General features: G+C 44.1%; 1 protein-coding gene across 3 annotated transcripts; it reads right to left on the bottom strand.

The window, feature by feature from the left end:
* Positions 1–113: 113 nt before the first annotated feature.
* RPP38 (ribonuclease P/MRP subunit p38) lies at positions 114–4,720 on the bottom strand. Of its 3 annotated transcripts, none has more exons than XM_058532475.1 (3): positions 4,618–4,720; positions 2,993–3,049; positions 114–1,059 (listed from the first exon to the last, which is right to left on the bottom strand). In XM_058532475.1, the coding sequence occupies exon 3, from the start codon at positions 1,047–1,049 to the stop codon at positions 201–203; it is 849 nt and encodes a 282-aa protein (XP_058388458.1). In that variant the 5' UTR covers positions 1,050–1,059; positions 2,993–3,049; positions 4,618–4,720; the 3' UTR covers positions 114–200. The 3 variants fall into 3 exon arrangements, with proteins under 3 accessions (XP_058388458.1, XP_058388459.1, XP_058388460.1); XM_058532476.1 differs by lacking the exon at positions 4,618–4,720 and adding an exon at positions 4,179–4,480; XM_058532477.1 differs by lacking the exon at positions 4,618–4,720 and adding an exon at positions 4,210–4,480.
* Between the last annotated feature and the right edge of the window lie 9,803 nt (positions 4,721–14,523).

Here is a 14,523-nt window from a genome sequence, read left to right as displayed (position 1 = left end):
TCATACTTCAGAATATTTTTTGCACTTAGTGTTTTTAAACTGCAGCGTACCTGTGCTATACAAAGAATCTTCCACATTTGAAAGGAACATTACCAAACAACATCCCAAGGATATATGTAAAAGTAACTCATTTTAATAGTTTCAAGGCTCTTTCATAGGTGTCATTTTACAATTGTACAAAATGACAAGTTTATACGAGATTACTTTGAAGTCGTTTTTTTATTCTTGGGTGGTTTCCTTATCTTATTGGGGTTTGGAATGAGTTTCTTTATTTTAAGGGGTTGTAACACCACAGCCTGCTGTCCTTCAGTGGGCTTTCTCTTATGTTTAGAGAGGTCTTCAAAGGAAGTTTCCAAAATCTCTTTGTCTTGGCTTTCCAAAGACTCAGTCTCTAAACTGTCCCTGGGGTCTTCAAGGCTGTCTTGAAGCCATGGTACACTTAGACTGGGCACTCTGGGAATGATAGCTTTTACTTCATCAACAAAGGCAGTGGTGTTCTTTTTGAACCCCAAGGCTAGGACACACTTTAAGCCGATGACGGGAGCAATTCTCTCACTGAGCCGGGGAACCTGACAAGCAGGAATAGTTCTGCTCAAACTTAACTGAATCAGGTGGGAGGTGATGATGGCAGGCTTGACTGACTTACATACTAGGACCAAAAGCAGTTCGTTCCTTTCCAGAGCCCTGGTGACTTCGTTAATGCCAATGGCCAGCTGCTTCCTGACGTGGACGGGAGTCCACCCTGACGCTTGTTGGCTTCCTTCTGGGTTTTTCTCCTTCAGATCCTCACTGAGATCAACATCCACGCGACATTTGTCTTTGCTTTGTTTTTTTAAAAGAGGCTGCTTTTTCTTTCTTTTCTTATCCTCAACCTTCTGAAGTCCGACAGATTGAAATCTGTCTTCCAGTGTCTGTAATATGAAGTGCATATCCTCTCTCTCCAGAGGGCTCCAACGGATGGTATACGGGTTGTTCAATGACGTCTTCACAGTTAAAGGTCTCGTCTTCCGAATGGAGCCCCTCCCTGGTGCCTGAGGAGCTGCGGCCATCCTGCAGACCCTTCACAGAGAGGCAAGACAGCAAAGGGAAATTCCCGTTAGCTCTCACTGCATGACTTCAGAATATCGTGGTTATACTCTGATTCTGGAAAGCCTAATTATATAGGACCAACTATGTGACCATACACTTAACCTCTCAAGTAATTTATTTTCTCCGTTTTTTCATATGACTTTGTCTTTATTCATATACAGGCAATATATGGATGTTTTACCTTATTGCATTCACAGTGAAATTCTATTTATTTCATTTATTAAAAATGTTCTGTGTTTCTACTTGTTCCTAATTATTTATCCTTTTAATGACTGGATGGTATTAACCTTACAGATTTGGTACCATTTTCTAAACTGTTCTCTCGTTAGGCTTCCATTCATCCATTCAACAGATACTGAGGACCTCCAATGTGCAGGCTGGGGTCCAGGCACTGGGTTCAGCAGTGAGCCAGTTCCCCCCGCTTAAGCCCCTGTGTCCACCTGCACAGAGCTCACAGTCTGTGGGGCCCAGAGGCCGCTGCCAGTCATAATCACCAGGTGTGATTCTTTAAGAACTGGAAATGTAATGTATGCACATGATTACACATTCAAATGATACTTTCATTCTATGCCCTTCTGTAAGTCTCTCTCCCTCCCTAGACCCTAAGCTTCTTGTACATCCTTCCTAAAACATTTAATACACATGCAGCAGTACATTCCCCCTTCCTATGGTTATTCCAAGCTGCCTGCTCCTCCAGCTGGCAATTTGATGAAAACTAGGGAAATTTGGTAATGAAATTTAAAGATATTAATCCCTTAAGAAAAAATAACAAGAAGGATCCTTGCTGCGAAAATGTTATGAACCACTGGTCTAGGAAGCATATCGTGTTTCTCCCTCCCAGAGACAAGTGCATCTCTCTTCCCTTGATTTTCTTCCTCACCTTCTGCCTGGGGCTTGGCTAAGAACCACAGGGACCCATGCGGCAAAACTAAAGGAAGTGAAACAAGCCAGCCCTGGAGCAGTCTGCGGCTTGGAACTGTCCCTATTTTCAGGTAGCCAGACTTTCTCATTCCAGATCCTCCCTCATTCCAGGTCATTTGTCCTGCCAAGGCCTGCCCACCCTGAAGTGCCCCAGGCAGGATTAAGATTTAAGTCCTCTCCAATTAAACTTCTGCTTATTAGGCTGGCTACTGATGTTCAGGAACAAGTGTCTCTGTGAAGTATGTCGGAATTTAGAAGGCACCTTCTCCATGTATTGTTTGATTCTCACAGAATTCCTGTATAACTGTCCCATGTGTGGAGGACAAAACAGTCTCAGGTTAAATATCTTGCCCAAAGTCACAGCTAGTTTTCCAAATCCAAATTTTACGTGCTTTCCATCGTGGCTGCACCTCAAAGATAACCTGTGGCGTTTTAAAACATACAGATGGTTGGTCCTTACCCCAGATCTACTAAATTGGGATCCTGGGGAATAGGACCAGGGCATCTGTACTTTAAAAAGCTGCCCAGGTGAGTCTGATACAGAACCAGAATTAGGAACTGCTGATGTAGGATGGACGGCCTTTCCACACTGGACAGACCAGTAGAGGCCTCCAGTGTTCCTCCTCAGTCACCTTCTAACAGAAAATCAAAATTCAGTTCCTTGGGGTGAGAGGTCAGACCTTGTTCGTGTCAGCACTGCCCCTTCTAGAAACTCGGTGTCTGCTGCCTAACCCGCTTCCGTCACATCAGCCCCACCGCGCAGCCCTCCCATCCCCCGTCATCTCCATGCTCCCCTCAAGCTCAGGGAATCAGGAGGGAGCTCATCCAAATCCAGTGGTGACTGGCAGAGGCTGGCATCGGGTTTACGGTGATCAGGAAGACGAGCAAGACGAATATGATCTAACAGAGCTCTTGCCAAAATCCAAGTCAGTTAATGTGTCTGAGCATTGAAACAACACAGAATCCTTACATAAATACTTACAGTTACGTGCTCTGGAGAGAGAGCAAGATAGGCTTTAACTCCTCCTGTCTTCAGAATCTGGAGGGGGAGAGGAGAGCCAAGGAGTTTGGAAAAGAAGAATCTTATGTCATATTATTCAAAAACAAAGGAGTGACTGACAAGGAGAAGTAACAGTAACTCTTTAAGGTGACATACATGGCTCTCCACATCCTGGCCCCCATCGCCCCACCAGCCTCTCCCCTTAGCTGCCTCACCCTGCTGGTTACACCCCCCACTGAACCACATACTATTTAAGGAGGCCACCAGTTTCTCACCTCCACGTCTTTATACACATATTCCCTCTGCCCAGAATACCACTCCCACCCTCACCCCCATCACTGCCTTACTTCCACAAGTATTTCTGGATTATCCACAATGCACCAAGCCATAAAGTATTAAAGTAAAAACAGTCGCCTCCCTGAGCTTAGAATCTATGAGGAAGTCTTATCAGCAAATAATAATACAACGAGACGTGGCGCACATTAAGGTCAAGAAACTACAGGATCCTAAGGGAACATATACCAGAGGCCTGACTTAGTTGAGGGGATCAGGAAGGGTCTCTGGAGGCAGTGACTTTTAACCTACATCTGAAGAATGCTACCAAAGGGAGAACGAAGCAGAAAGAGTATCCCAGAGAACAGCATTAAAGATAATGAAATAAGTTCAGTGTCGCCTGGACAGAGATGCTAGAGAATGGTGAGATAACAGGAAAGGCAGGTAAAGAAGAGACAGTGAAGGTCCTTGTACGCCTTATAGTGGGAAGCGACTGTAACGTTTAAAGCAGAGCGGCAGAATTAGAAAGACATTCCAGAAAGGTCTTTGTGAATTCGGGCCTGGGAGGGTCCTGTGCCAAGACTAAAAGCAGCAAAGAGGCTCCGGGAATAGTCCTGGTAAGACATGACCGTGGCTTGCGGTAGAGCCACCGCAGAGGGGATGGACAGAAAGATATACTAGTTGAAATAGTTCAAAGAGAAAATCTACCTGACTTGAGCGATCGACTACGAGTAAGGCAGAGGAAGGACTCAGGGAGGCCTCCTGGTTTGCGGATCCGGTAGCGGAGTGGAGGGCAGCCCCAGTTCCCAGTGGCTGCACTCCCGACCCTGAGTTAACCCCTCCCTAGGGACGCCGCCCCTCTATCTGGTGCCTCCGTATTTACTATTTAGCATACGCAGGTGTGTTATGCTGTCGTCCGTCTCCACCTCTAGGTTCTGGAGTAACGAAGGGCCAGGATGAGGCTTTATCCTAGTATTTCTCGCACCCAACAGACGCTCAACTGCAGGCAGCGAGCGGAGCGGGCGCCGACGCCCGGAGGCAGGAAAATACGCGCGTCCGGGCGGGGACGGGCAGGCCGGGATGCAGGGGGGTCCAGGGGACGTCCTGGAGACCCTGGGTGTTCTCACTCCGCCGAATCCTGGGGCCGATCCCACCTGGGCGGCCCCTCCTGGCCCCGGGGCCCGGCTCCCACTCACCACCGCGGGAGCTCCGGCTCCACGTGCGCCGCGACGCGCGTGCGCAGAGCCCTCGCTCCGCCGTCCCACCCACCCCCACCCCGCCTTCCAAATGCTCAGAGAACTTCACATTTCATCCTTCGGCGTTAGCTCACTCACGATGCAGAAAGTCAGGCCACGGCGTCGCGCGGCCCGGAAGCGACGGCGCGAGACCGGATCCCAGAAACCCTGAGTTCGGCAGCGCGGCTGGAGGCTCCCTCAAGTTCTCTACAGCGGCAGTGCGCAGGCGCAATGTCTGTCTCGCGAGACCTGACGGTTGCCACGGTAACCTGCTGCCCGCGTCTCCGCTGCGTGGTCTGGGGGCCAGTCTACCGCCCTTAATGTCCTGAAGGCCGTTTGTCACAGCTCGCAACCTCTCCTTTCTGCCTTTCTGCGCGTGGCACTCTTAGCCCTCTGTCTCTCCTCGCTTTTCTGTATTTGGCTTGCCTCAGGCCCAGTGCCCCCATTTCCATCGAATCCCTGCCGAATCCCCAGCAACAGGAGAATCAAGATAAATGAGAGATAAGGGGTGGATTGAGGGGGGAAAAACGTGCTTACAGGCAACAATGTAGGCACTCTTTAGCTCCCTGAAAGAGAAGGAGAGTAAAGCCTGCTTTCAGTTTTGCGACAGCGGTTCGGAAAGCTCCAAATGTCTGCTCCAACCACTGGAGACTTATGGTTACGGATGGAGGCCCTGGGAAGTCGCGGACCACTGTAAATCAGCTGAAGACCATTTTCAAGTTCAGCCATCTGAATCTGTTTGCCCTGGGCACGAACTTAGAGGACAGTAGGTTGCTTCTGACCTAATTTACACCTTTCGTTTTCTTTTCCAGTCTAACTTAGGCTCTCTTCCTTCTCCAAACATCTTCCTCCCTTTCTCAATCACTGCGTTGCTTGCTTTGTTTCCCCTTTTTTGGTCTAGTTTCTATATTTTCAGCTTTCAACACCTACATCCTAACTGGCCATAAAGTCAACAAAACAAAAAACCGTGTTGCTTTTTGTCCAAGATGATTGCAGGTTACCCAGGGGAAAGTTCAGTGTGGTTTTTTAAATCACAGAAAGATTAAAAATAACAAAGTTACAATGAGTTTGAGTGTAACAACAGACTTTATTTCATAAAATGAATCCCATTGGTTCATTGTGATGAACTGCAAACATGTAATTCTAAATTAGTCCTTTAAGCTGGGAGACAAATAGAGACACACATGTCTAATTGAAATGCTAGAGTAATGAGAAGGAAATGTGTATAAGTTTTTGTTCCCCTAAGGGTTTAGATTTATGGTTCCAGTTTGTATAGTTAGATTTATAGCATCATCTCAATTTACATTTGCTCTATGAAGATTACCTGCCATTACATTCCATGGCTCAGGAGCCAGGCTGCCTACGCTGAAACCCTAACTTCATCAGTAACTAGGCATGTGACCCTAAACCAAGCTAATTAACCCTCTCTAGGAGGTGATAAAAATAGGGCCTGTTGTGAGGATTAGAAGAGATAATCTGTAAGATGCTTAGCACAGTCCCTAGCACATAGAAAGTGCTTGGTAACTATAACTATGATGAATCCAGTGACACCCTGAATTAAGAATTAAGTTAATAAAAATTAACTGTAGCCTCTATGATTTTAGTGCTTGTGTTCTATTTTATGACTAGCAATATAATTTTCACAAGAATTTTGCTAAAATGTAAAACTACCTTTCAAAGGTAACTTCTCTCCCATTTGTGTCACAAAAATATTACAACAAAAAAGTCAAAAGAAAAAAATTTTCCATGACTCGATTACCCCAAAACACATTTCCTCTCAGTGTTCCCTTCTAATTTGTTTCACATTTGTGCGTACATTGACATTGTTAAAATAATAATGTAGATACAATTTTGTGTTCTGATTTTCATTCCATGTAAGATTTTTTTCCATGTTTTTCAAGCATAGTTTTCAAATTGTCACTTTAACTCTTATATATTTCATATCCTATACTGAATGATCAGTTTTACTTTGTAATGACAGCTGTTAGTTATTTTATCCTGAAAAAACTCAGCCTAACACAGCATCATCACCACCACCACCTCTCAGCCTTCCAGTGTGCTCAACTGAAACTATGGGAATGGAGGAGAAACACCGAGGTGGGAGTCTCCCACCGGATAGGAAGGCCTTGTTCCAGGAGGAATTACAGGGCATTCCACCAAGATTCAGGTCAGATTGCAGTCAAGCCTTTCCTACGTGGCTAGGTGATGTGAAAGGTTGTCAGGGGGCCTTGGCGGAGCTGTCCTATTAAAAAAGAGAAATTTGAAAGACCTTAAATCAGATGGTAACAAAGCTAGTCTGAGATTTTTTTTAGTAGACGCTTTTTTAGAGTTTTTTTTTTTTTTTTTCAGAGAAGAGGCCTAATGTGATGTGATGCTACACTTTGGATTTTCCTTAAGTCCTAAACTGCCAGCACCGATTTTGAAAATAAAGTATCTATGTGATATAAAATAGGCTGCAAGTAACTGTTCAAAATATACCAGAGGTATATATAAACAGGCCCTATAATTTTAGAATTACTTAAAGTATAGATATTTATATGAATTAATCACAGAATAATTTCTGAAGCAATTTGAGAGCCAGTGGTTGAGAAGTACTTTTAAGATAGAAATGTGTACATATGTCTGTGTATATGTATTAGGTAAAAAAAAATCAATAACATTATACTTTGTTAGTTCAATATTTATTGAGTATCTTTTATGTGCTAGATGCTAGATATGTAAGAATGAAGCAACTGTTTTTCTTTCTTCCCTCCGTCCCTCCCTTTTTTCCATCCTTCCTTCCTTCCTTCTTTCCTTGCTTCCTTCCTTTTTTCAACAGAGAACAGTGTTTACTGAATTCTAAGTGTTGAGGATAAAGCAGTGAATGAAAAAAGTTCTAATGGAGGAGACAGACAATAAACAAAAAAGTAAACTATGTAGTATGTCAGATCATGAGAAGTGCTATGGACAAAAGTAAAGCAGAGAAGAGAGCAAGGGGGTGCTGGGATGCGTGACGAAAGGCCTCACTGAGAGGTGATGTGTGAGCAAAGACCTGGAAGAGGTGAGGGACTGAGCCGTGCAGACACCCAGGGAAGAGTGTAAGGGCCCTCAGGGCAGGAGTGTGCTTAGCCTGTTAGAACAGCAAGGAGGCCCGTGTAGATGGAACCCTTTGAAGGAAGGGGAGAATGGGAGGAGAGGAGAGGAGAGAAGGCTACAGGCTTGTAGACCAGACTAAAGATGCCTCTTGTCCTAAAAAACTTCTGGAGGAGGTGCCATCTAAGCTGAGTCTTGAAAGAGGAATTGGCTGGTTAATAAGGTAGGAGAAGGGCATTCTGGACAGTGGAGCGCAGCAGCTATCTATAAACCTGGAGAACAGGGAATTTAAAGTAGTTTGGTGTTCCTGGAGGAGAGTGTGCACACTTGTGGGAAGGAGAGCAGTGAAATCATGGACCACCACACATATTATTCAGAGGCCCTTCTGAGAAAGAGAGCCAAGTTATCATTTCAGACTAGATCTCGACCCTGGCTGCATCATTCCCGCTGTTTGCTCCCTACCCCACAACCTTGAAATCAGAATCTCTGGTGGCAGGAATCAGGCATCTGGTTTGTGTTTGTGTTTTTCCTTCCAGATGATTGGATGTGCAGCCAGAGTTAAGAGCTCATCTGGACATCTTGCCAATACTACCCAAAGCAATCTAAAGATCGAATGCAATTCCTGTCAAAATTGTAATGGGTATCTTTTGCTGGAATAGAAAAACCAGCATGAAAATTATTATGGGATCTCAAGGGACCCCAAATAGCTAAAATAATCTTGAAAAGGAAAGACAAATTTGGAAGACTCACACTTCCTGATTTTAAAAACATACTATAAACCTACAGTAAGTGAAATGTTACAGAGCTGACATAAAGACAGACATATAGACCAATGAAATAGAATAGAGAGGCCTCACATATATGGTCAATTAATTTTTGAAAAAGGGGCCAAGGGCCAGCCCCAGTGGCTTAGTGGTTAAGTTCAGCGTGCTCCACTGGGTGGGGCTGGGATCAGTTCCTGGGCACCAACCTACACCACTCCTCTGGCAGCAGCCATGCTGTGGTGGCGGCTCACCCCCAAAATAGAGGAATATTCGCAACAGATGTTAGTTCAGGGTGAATCTTCTGCTGCAAAAAAAAAAGAAAGAAAGAAAGAAAAGAAAAGAGGGCCAAGACCATTGAATGGGGAAAGGACTGCCTTTTCAACAAATGGTGCTGGGAAAACTGGATATCCACATGCAAAAGAATGAAGTTGGACACTTATACAAAAAGGAACTCAAAATGGATCAAAGTTCTAAACTTAAGAGCTAAAACTATAAAACTCTCAAAAGAAAACTTAGGGGAAAATCTTCATGACACTGAATGTGGCGATGATTTCTCGGATATGATGCCAAAAGCATAAGCAACAAAACAAAGAATTGATAAATGGATCTTCATCAAAATTAAGCCTTTGGTGCATCAAAGGACGCTATAAGAGAGTAAAAACAAAACCCACAGAAGGGGAGAAAATGTTTGCAAATCATAGATCCGATTTGCAATACCACTTCACACCCACAAGGATGGCTATTATTAAAAAACAGAAAGAATAAGTGTTGGTGGGCATATTGAGAAATTGGAACCCTCCTACATTACTGGTGGGAAGGTAAATTGGTACAACTGCTGTGGGAAACACTTTGCCAATTCCTCAAAAAAAAATTAAACATAGAATTACAATATGGCCCAGCAATTCCATTCCTAGGTGTTTCCTCAAAAGAGTTGAAAACAGGGACGCAACTAATGCTTGTATGCCAGTGTTGATAGCAGCATTGTCCATAATAGCCAAAAGGTGGAAACAATTCAAATGTCCATCAATGGATGAATGGATAAAGTGTGATATATACATGCAATGGAATATCATTAAGCCATAAAAAGGAATGAAGTACTGCTACATGCTACAACATGGATGGACCTTGAAAAAGATTATGCTCAGTGAAATGAGCCAGTCACAAAAGGACAAATACTGTATGATAGTCACATTTCCATGAGGTGACTTGAACAGGCCAATTCATAGAGACGGAAAGTAGAGTAGAGGTTAGCAGAGCTGGGGGAGGAGGGGATGGGAAGTCATTGTTTAATGGGTATAGCCTTTGTTTGGGAAAACAAAACAATTTCGGAAATCGTGGTGGTGGTTACATGGCATTGTGAATGTACTTAATGCCACTGATTTGTAGAGTTAAAAGTGGTTAAAAGAGTGAACTTCCTGCTATGTACATTTGACACTCCACACGAAAAAGGACTTGTCTTTGGTCTCATCCATGGCCCATCCCTCACCGGACAAGAAGCCTTGGGCTAGAGCACAGCCAAGACCCTACTGGCCTAAAAGGAATGTGGAGAACCCTGTGGCACAAGAATACACCTCTTCTTCACACCCACGTGTACCGTTTGCATTCAGTATGGTCTAAGGTGCATGTATTTCCATCCAGTTTGGGGGGTGATGACACTGTCAGTCTGCAGGGAACTAGGTCCGACTGAAAGTGGTCGTTCAGTCGGGGCTGTTCTCTGTCATTGCAGTCTGGAGGTCTTCCAGGACTGGCTCATTTGGCTACACAACATTGCATCACAATCCCAAGGACTTTCCCTATTTCCCCTTAGCTATTGTCAGGATGTTGGCATTTGCCCTCAAGCTCGTCCTCTCTCTGTCACAGTTTAGCTCCAGAACTCCAGTCATCACATCCTAGCAATTGCATCCTGTACGGCAGTGAGTTTTCCTTCCTGCATTTCTTTCTTTTAATCAGAAAGAAAAACCTTTCTAAGAAGCCCCAGCATACTTCCCTTTGTGGCTCACTGGCCACAACTGGTCACCCGCCCTCAGCTAAACCAATCAGTGGCAGAGGTGATCGAGTCAAACCAGATTGGCTCGGACCAATGATGACTCTTCTCCTGGAGATGGACCCACCTTCCCTGAGCATATTATGGCTCCATAACTAAGTCAAAGTAGGATTGTTGACCAAAAAGAAGGGGGAAATGGCAGCTAGGTGGGGAGCCAATGGTAGACCCAGTAAGGAGACATTTGGTGTGAAGGAGTTCATTTGCAGAATAGGTTACTTGTACATTAATATGTAAATTACATGCAATATGATAACCACAAAGGCAGAATAGAAACAAAATGATAAGCCCCATGTACTTTGATTCAGCCCCGCCAATATATATTATCATGGAAACCAAAGGCTACAAACTTCACAAGTTTCATGAGGAACATCAAATTGATGGGCGCTCGTGGCCAGTGGTGCTGGGAGAAGATGAAGCCCTGAGCTGGCCGTTACATCGTGTCGACAGGGTACAAGGTGGAAGATATTTACGAACCTTCACTCTGAAGACTCTCAAAATAGAAACAGTAAACAAATTAAGGTGAAAGTGCCTCCTGTCAGAGAGATTCCTTCTCCGACACTTGTCACAAGGAAGTGGTCCTGGCAAGTTCTGTTGCAAGGAGACCTCTGGGGACATCCTGACTCTAAATGATGTCACACGTCACCTTTCATGTCTGGGCTATGCCTGCTTCATTGTGCATTTGGGGAACTTATATTAGTTGTTTGTTGTTTCAGAAAATGATATTTATGAGAATGTTTGTTGTAGAAAATGATTTCTCCATCTAAAGCTGTAATATAATCCCCAGCACTGTCATCACTAATGCAATTTTCTGACATCACTGACTTCTGTTTATAGCTTTACTATAGTATAGCTTTATAGTATAGAAGTGACAGGATTTCACTGCTTCGTCAGGAAGTATTAAGAATCCTCTTTTCATTTTTCTCCCTGCAGACTTGTTTGTAATGAATCTGGTAGCACCAAAAGACTCATTTCTTCTAACAACACAAGTATGCAACTTTTCTGTGACTCTGATGACCATCTTTGCCTACTTGTGAATATTCATCATTGACAGATATTTAGATCAATCAGACCAGAAGCAAATTCAACCCATCACACAAAACCATGTATCAGAAATGGAGAACCGTATCGTCGTAGTTAATATAGTATTTTAAACCACCTAGACTTATGAACAAAGCTAAATCTCTGATTAGTGACTAGTACAATAATAAGGTTCAACTCCTCCCGGAAGATGTCACAAAGTGGGAAAGAATAGAAAATGGGCGGAAAATTTTAATCTATGACTTAAAAAAGTATCTTTGGAAAATGCAATTTGCTTCACCTATAACTTTTTGTTAAAGTGTAGAGATTATGAGCTCTTCAAAGCCAAACATTATCACAGCTTTTCAAACTAGACATGAAAAGGCCCCTGAGGCATCCTGCTGTTATCGTGTCTAATAAGGTCAATGTTGCTAGCTACAACCCACCTGAGCAAAAGGGTCTTTGGTGTCCTCAATAGCTTAAAAGAGTGAAGTGTTCTCCAGTCCAAGAAGTGAGAAAAGCACTGGATTTCCCCAGCTTGGGGAGGTCCATTTCTTGGTGTGGTCTCACCAGGGGCTATTGTTATGAAATTTCAGGCTTCTCTTTAAGTCCCTGGCTGGGCCCATGTTTAGTTCCTCCAGCTCAAGAGGCTGCTTTTGAATGTCCTGAAGAACCATGACCAAAGTTTCCTCCTTGACTCTATGGGTCTTTGTCTGTTTTGTGTGTTATTAACTTTTCCTTTTTTTCCCCCAGTTTTTCTTGATTACTTTTCCTCTCATTTCTCTTTACAATTCTTCTTTTCTTTCCTGTTTTCTTTTCTTCTTTACTCTTTTCTTCTGTCTTTTTCTCATTGTTTCCTTTTTTAAAATTCTTTTTTTCTCATTTTTTCTTTTCTTTAGTTTGTTAGTACTTGTTTTTGTTGATTTGTATGCTTTTCTCGCATTGTGTTTTGATGCCATTGTAAAAATCAGTTCATCAGGTGGACTCTGGAAGTGACTTTCTTTTGAGGTGATTTGGGCCAAGCTTCTCACCAGCTTTTCCCCATTTTAAGTTGACCTTGGGACATCTTGACTCCAAGGTCAGCAGCAAGTCCAACTTGCTGCAGGGCCTCTCAGCCATTTCTGCTGAGGAGGAGACCCCATTGGCAACCTCCGGCTCTCAAGACCATCACCAGGATAACTTGACGAAGGTGAAGTTAGCTCGGTACATCCTGGCCTGAGAAAGAGGTCGTCGTGAGGATCAGTAACAAGACAGCATAACTCCTCCCCACTCCAGAGACTGTCCCCCAAAGCAAGGATCCTGAAGGCCTGGAAGCATCCCTAAACAGTTATGTCAAGGGATCCAGACTGAGGATTCAGTCTTCGTCGTTTTCGACCAATCGAGTGCGAGAGAGTTGTTTGAGTCCCTGGTGGCTCGTGGCAGTCTGCAGGAGAAGGAGGCCCTAAGCGAGTTCCATCAGCAAGTGTCTGTGGGGCACTGTCACTAGAAAGGCTTCGTTCACAGAGGTGGAGGCAGAAGACCTGCTCTTGGAGGCTGACATGAACATCAAGTTGGAAGACTTTGGCTTCAGCAATGAACAAGCTGGAAAGCTGCCTGGGCAATCCTCCTTTATGCTGCCTGGAAGTCTTCCAGGACCAAATACAGCGGACCCACGGTCGACATTTGGCATCTGCGTCATCCTACATACAGTGTTCTGTGGGCCCCGCCTTCAAGGAGCTGCAGGAGTGGGTACTCAAAGAAATATACTATATTCCCTTTTACATTTCCAAAGGATTGGAAAGTAATCAAGAAGTTTCTTACTCCCAAGCCCAAGAAGAGAGGCACTTTAGAGCCATCAAGAAAGACCCATGGATGAGTCCAGGTCGTGAAGGTGAACTAAATCCTCATGTGGAGCCACTCCCTGTTGCCAAGGAATCCTGGCCAACTGAGTTGATGATGTCCATGTGTCACCCAAGGGAGGAGATCCAAGACTCACTGATGGGCCAGGGGCTCAGCAAGAGGACAGCCAACTCTGTGCCCCTGAGTTACAAACAACCAAGGCAGAGGGCCACATCATTGCCCTGGAACCCTAGGCTTCAGCTCCTCTAACCAGCAGCACACTTTCCTCTTCTCACAAGGTACAGCACACACACAGCCAACACACAGCAGTGCTGTTTCAGCGAGCTGGCCAATGCCACCTCTAATTCCTATTCTAAGAATATTCAAAGGATCAATGTGGAACCTAAGTTGCCTGAGGAGGACCAAGTGTCGGCTTGAGCTTGGGTGGGCCCGGTTCTGTTCCTGGGCGCCGACCTACCCCGCTTGTCCGTCAGCTGCCATGTTTTGGTGGCGTCTTACCTACAAAATAGAGGATGATTGGCAACAATGTTAGTTCAGAGTGAATCTCCCTCTGCAAAAAAAGAAAAAAAGAAAGAAAAGAAAAGAGGGCCAAGACCACTGAATTGGGGAAGGACTGCATTTTCAACAAATGGTGCTGGGGAAACTGGATATCCACATGCAAAAGAATGAAGTTGGACAGTTATTCAAAAAGGAACTCAAAAGGGATCAAAGTTCTAAACTTAAGAACTAAAACTATAAAACTTTCAAAGCAAAACATAGGGGAAAATCTTTATGACACTGAATTCGGCAATGATTTTTGGTTCTGATTGCAAAAGAAAAGCAACAGAACAAAAACTTCATAAATGGATCTTCATCAAAATTAAGACTTTGGTGCATCAAAGGACGCTATCAAGAGAGTAAAAAGACAACCCACAGAAGGGGAGAAAATATTTGCAAATCACATACCTGATTTGCAATACCACTTCACACCCAAAAGGATGCCTATTATTGAAAACACAGAAAAGAACTGGTGTTGCTGAGGATATTGAGAAATTGGAACTCTCCTACATTACTGGTGGGAATGTAAGATGGGACAGCTGCTGTGGGAAACAGTCTGGCAATTCCTCTAAAAAATTACACTTTAATTACAATCTGACCCAGCAATTCCACTCCTAGGCATATGCTCAAAAGAATTGAAAACAGGGACTCAACAGATACTTGTATGCCAGTGTTGATAGCAGCATTGTCCATAATAGCCAAAAGGTGGAAACAATTCAAATGTCCATCAAT

This window comes from Diceros bicornis, chromosome 36 (assembly GCF_020826845.1).
Source record: "Diceros bicornis minor isolate mBicDic1 chromosome 36, mDicBic1.mat.cur, whole genome shotgun sequence".
NCBI lineage: Eukaryota > Metazoa > Chordata > Mammalia > Perissodactyla > Rhinocerotidae > Diceros > Diceros bicornis.
The sequence above is the reverse complement of the archived record's forward strand: the minus strand, read 5'-3'. Positions and strand labels throughout refer to the sequence as shown.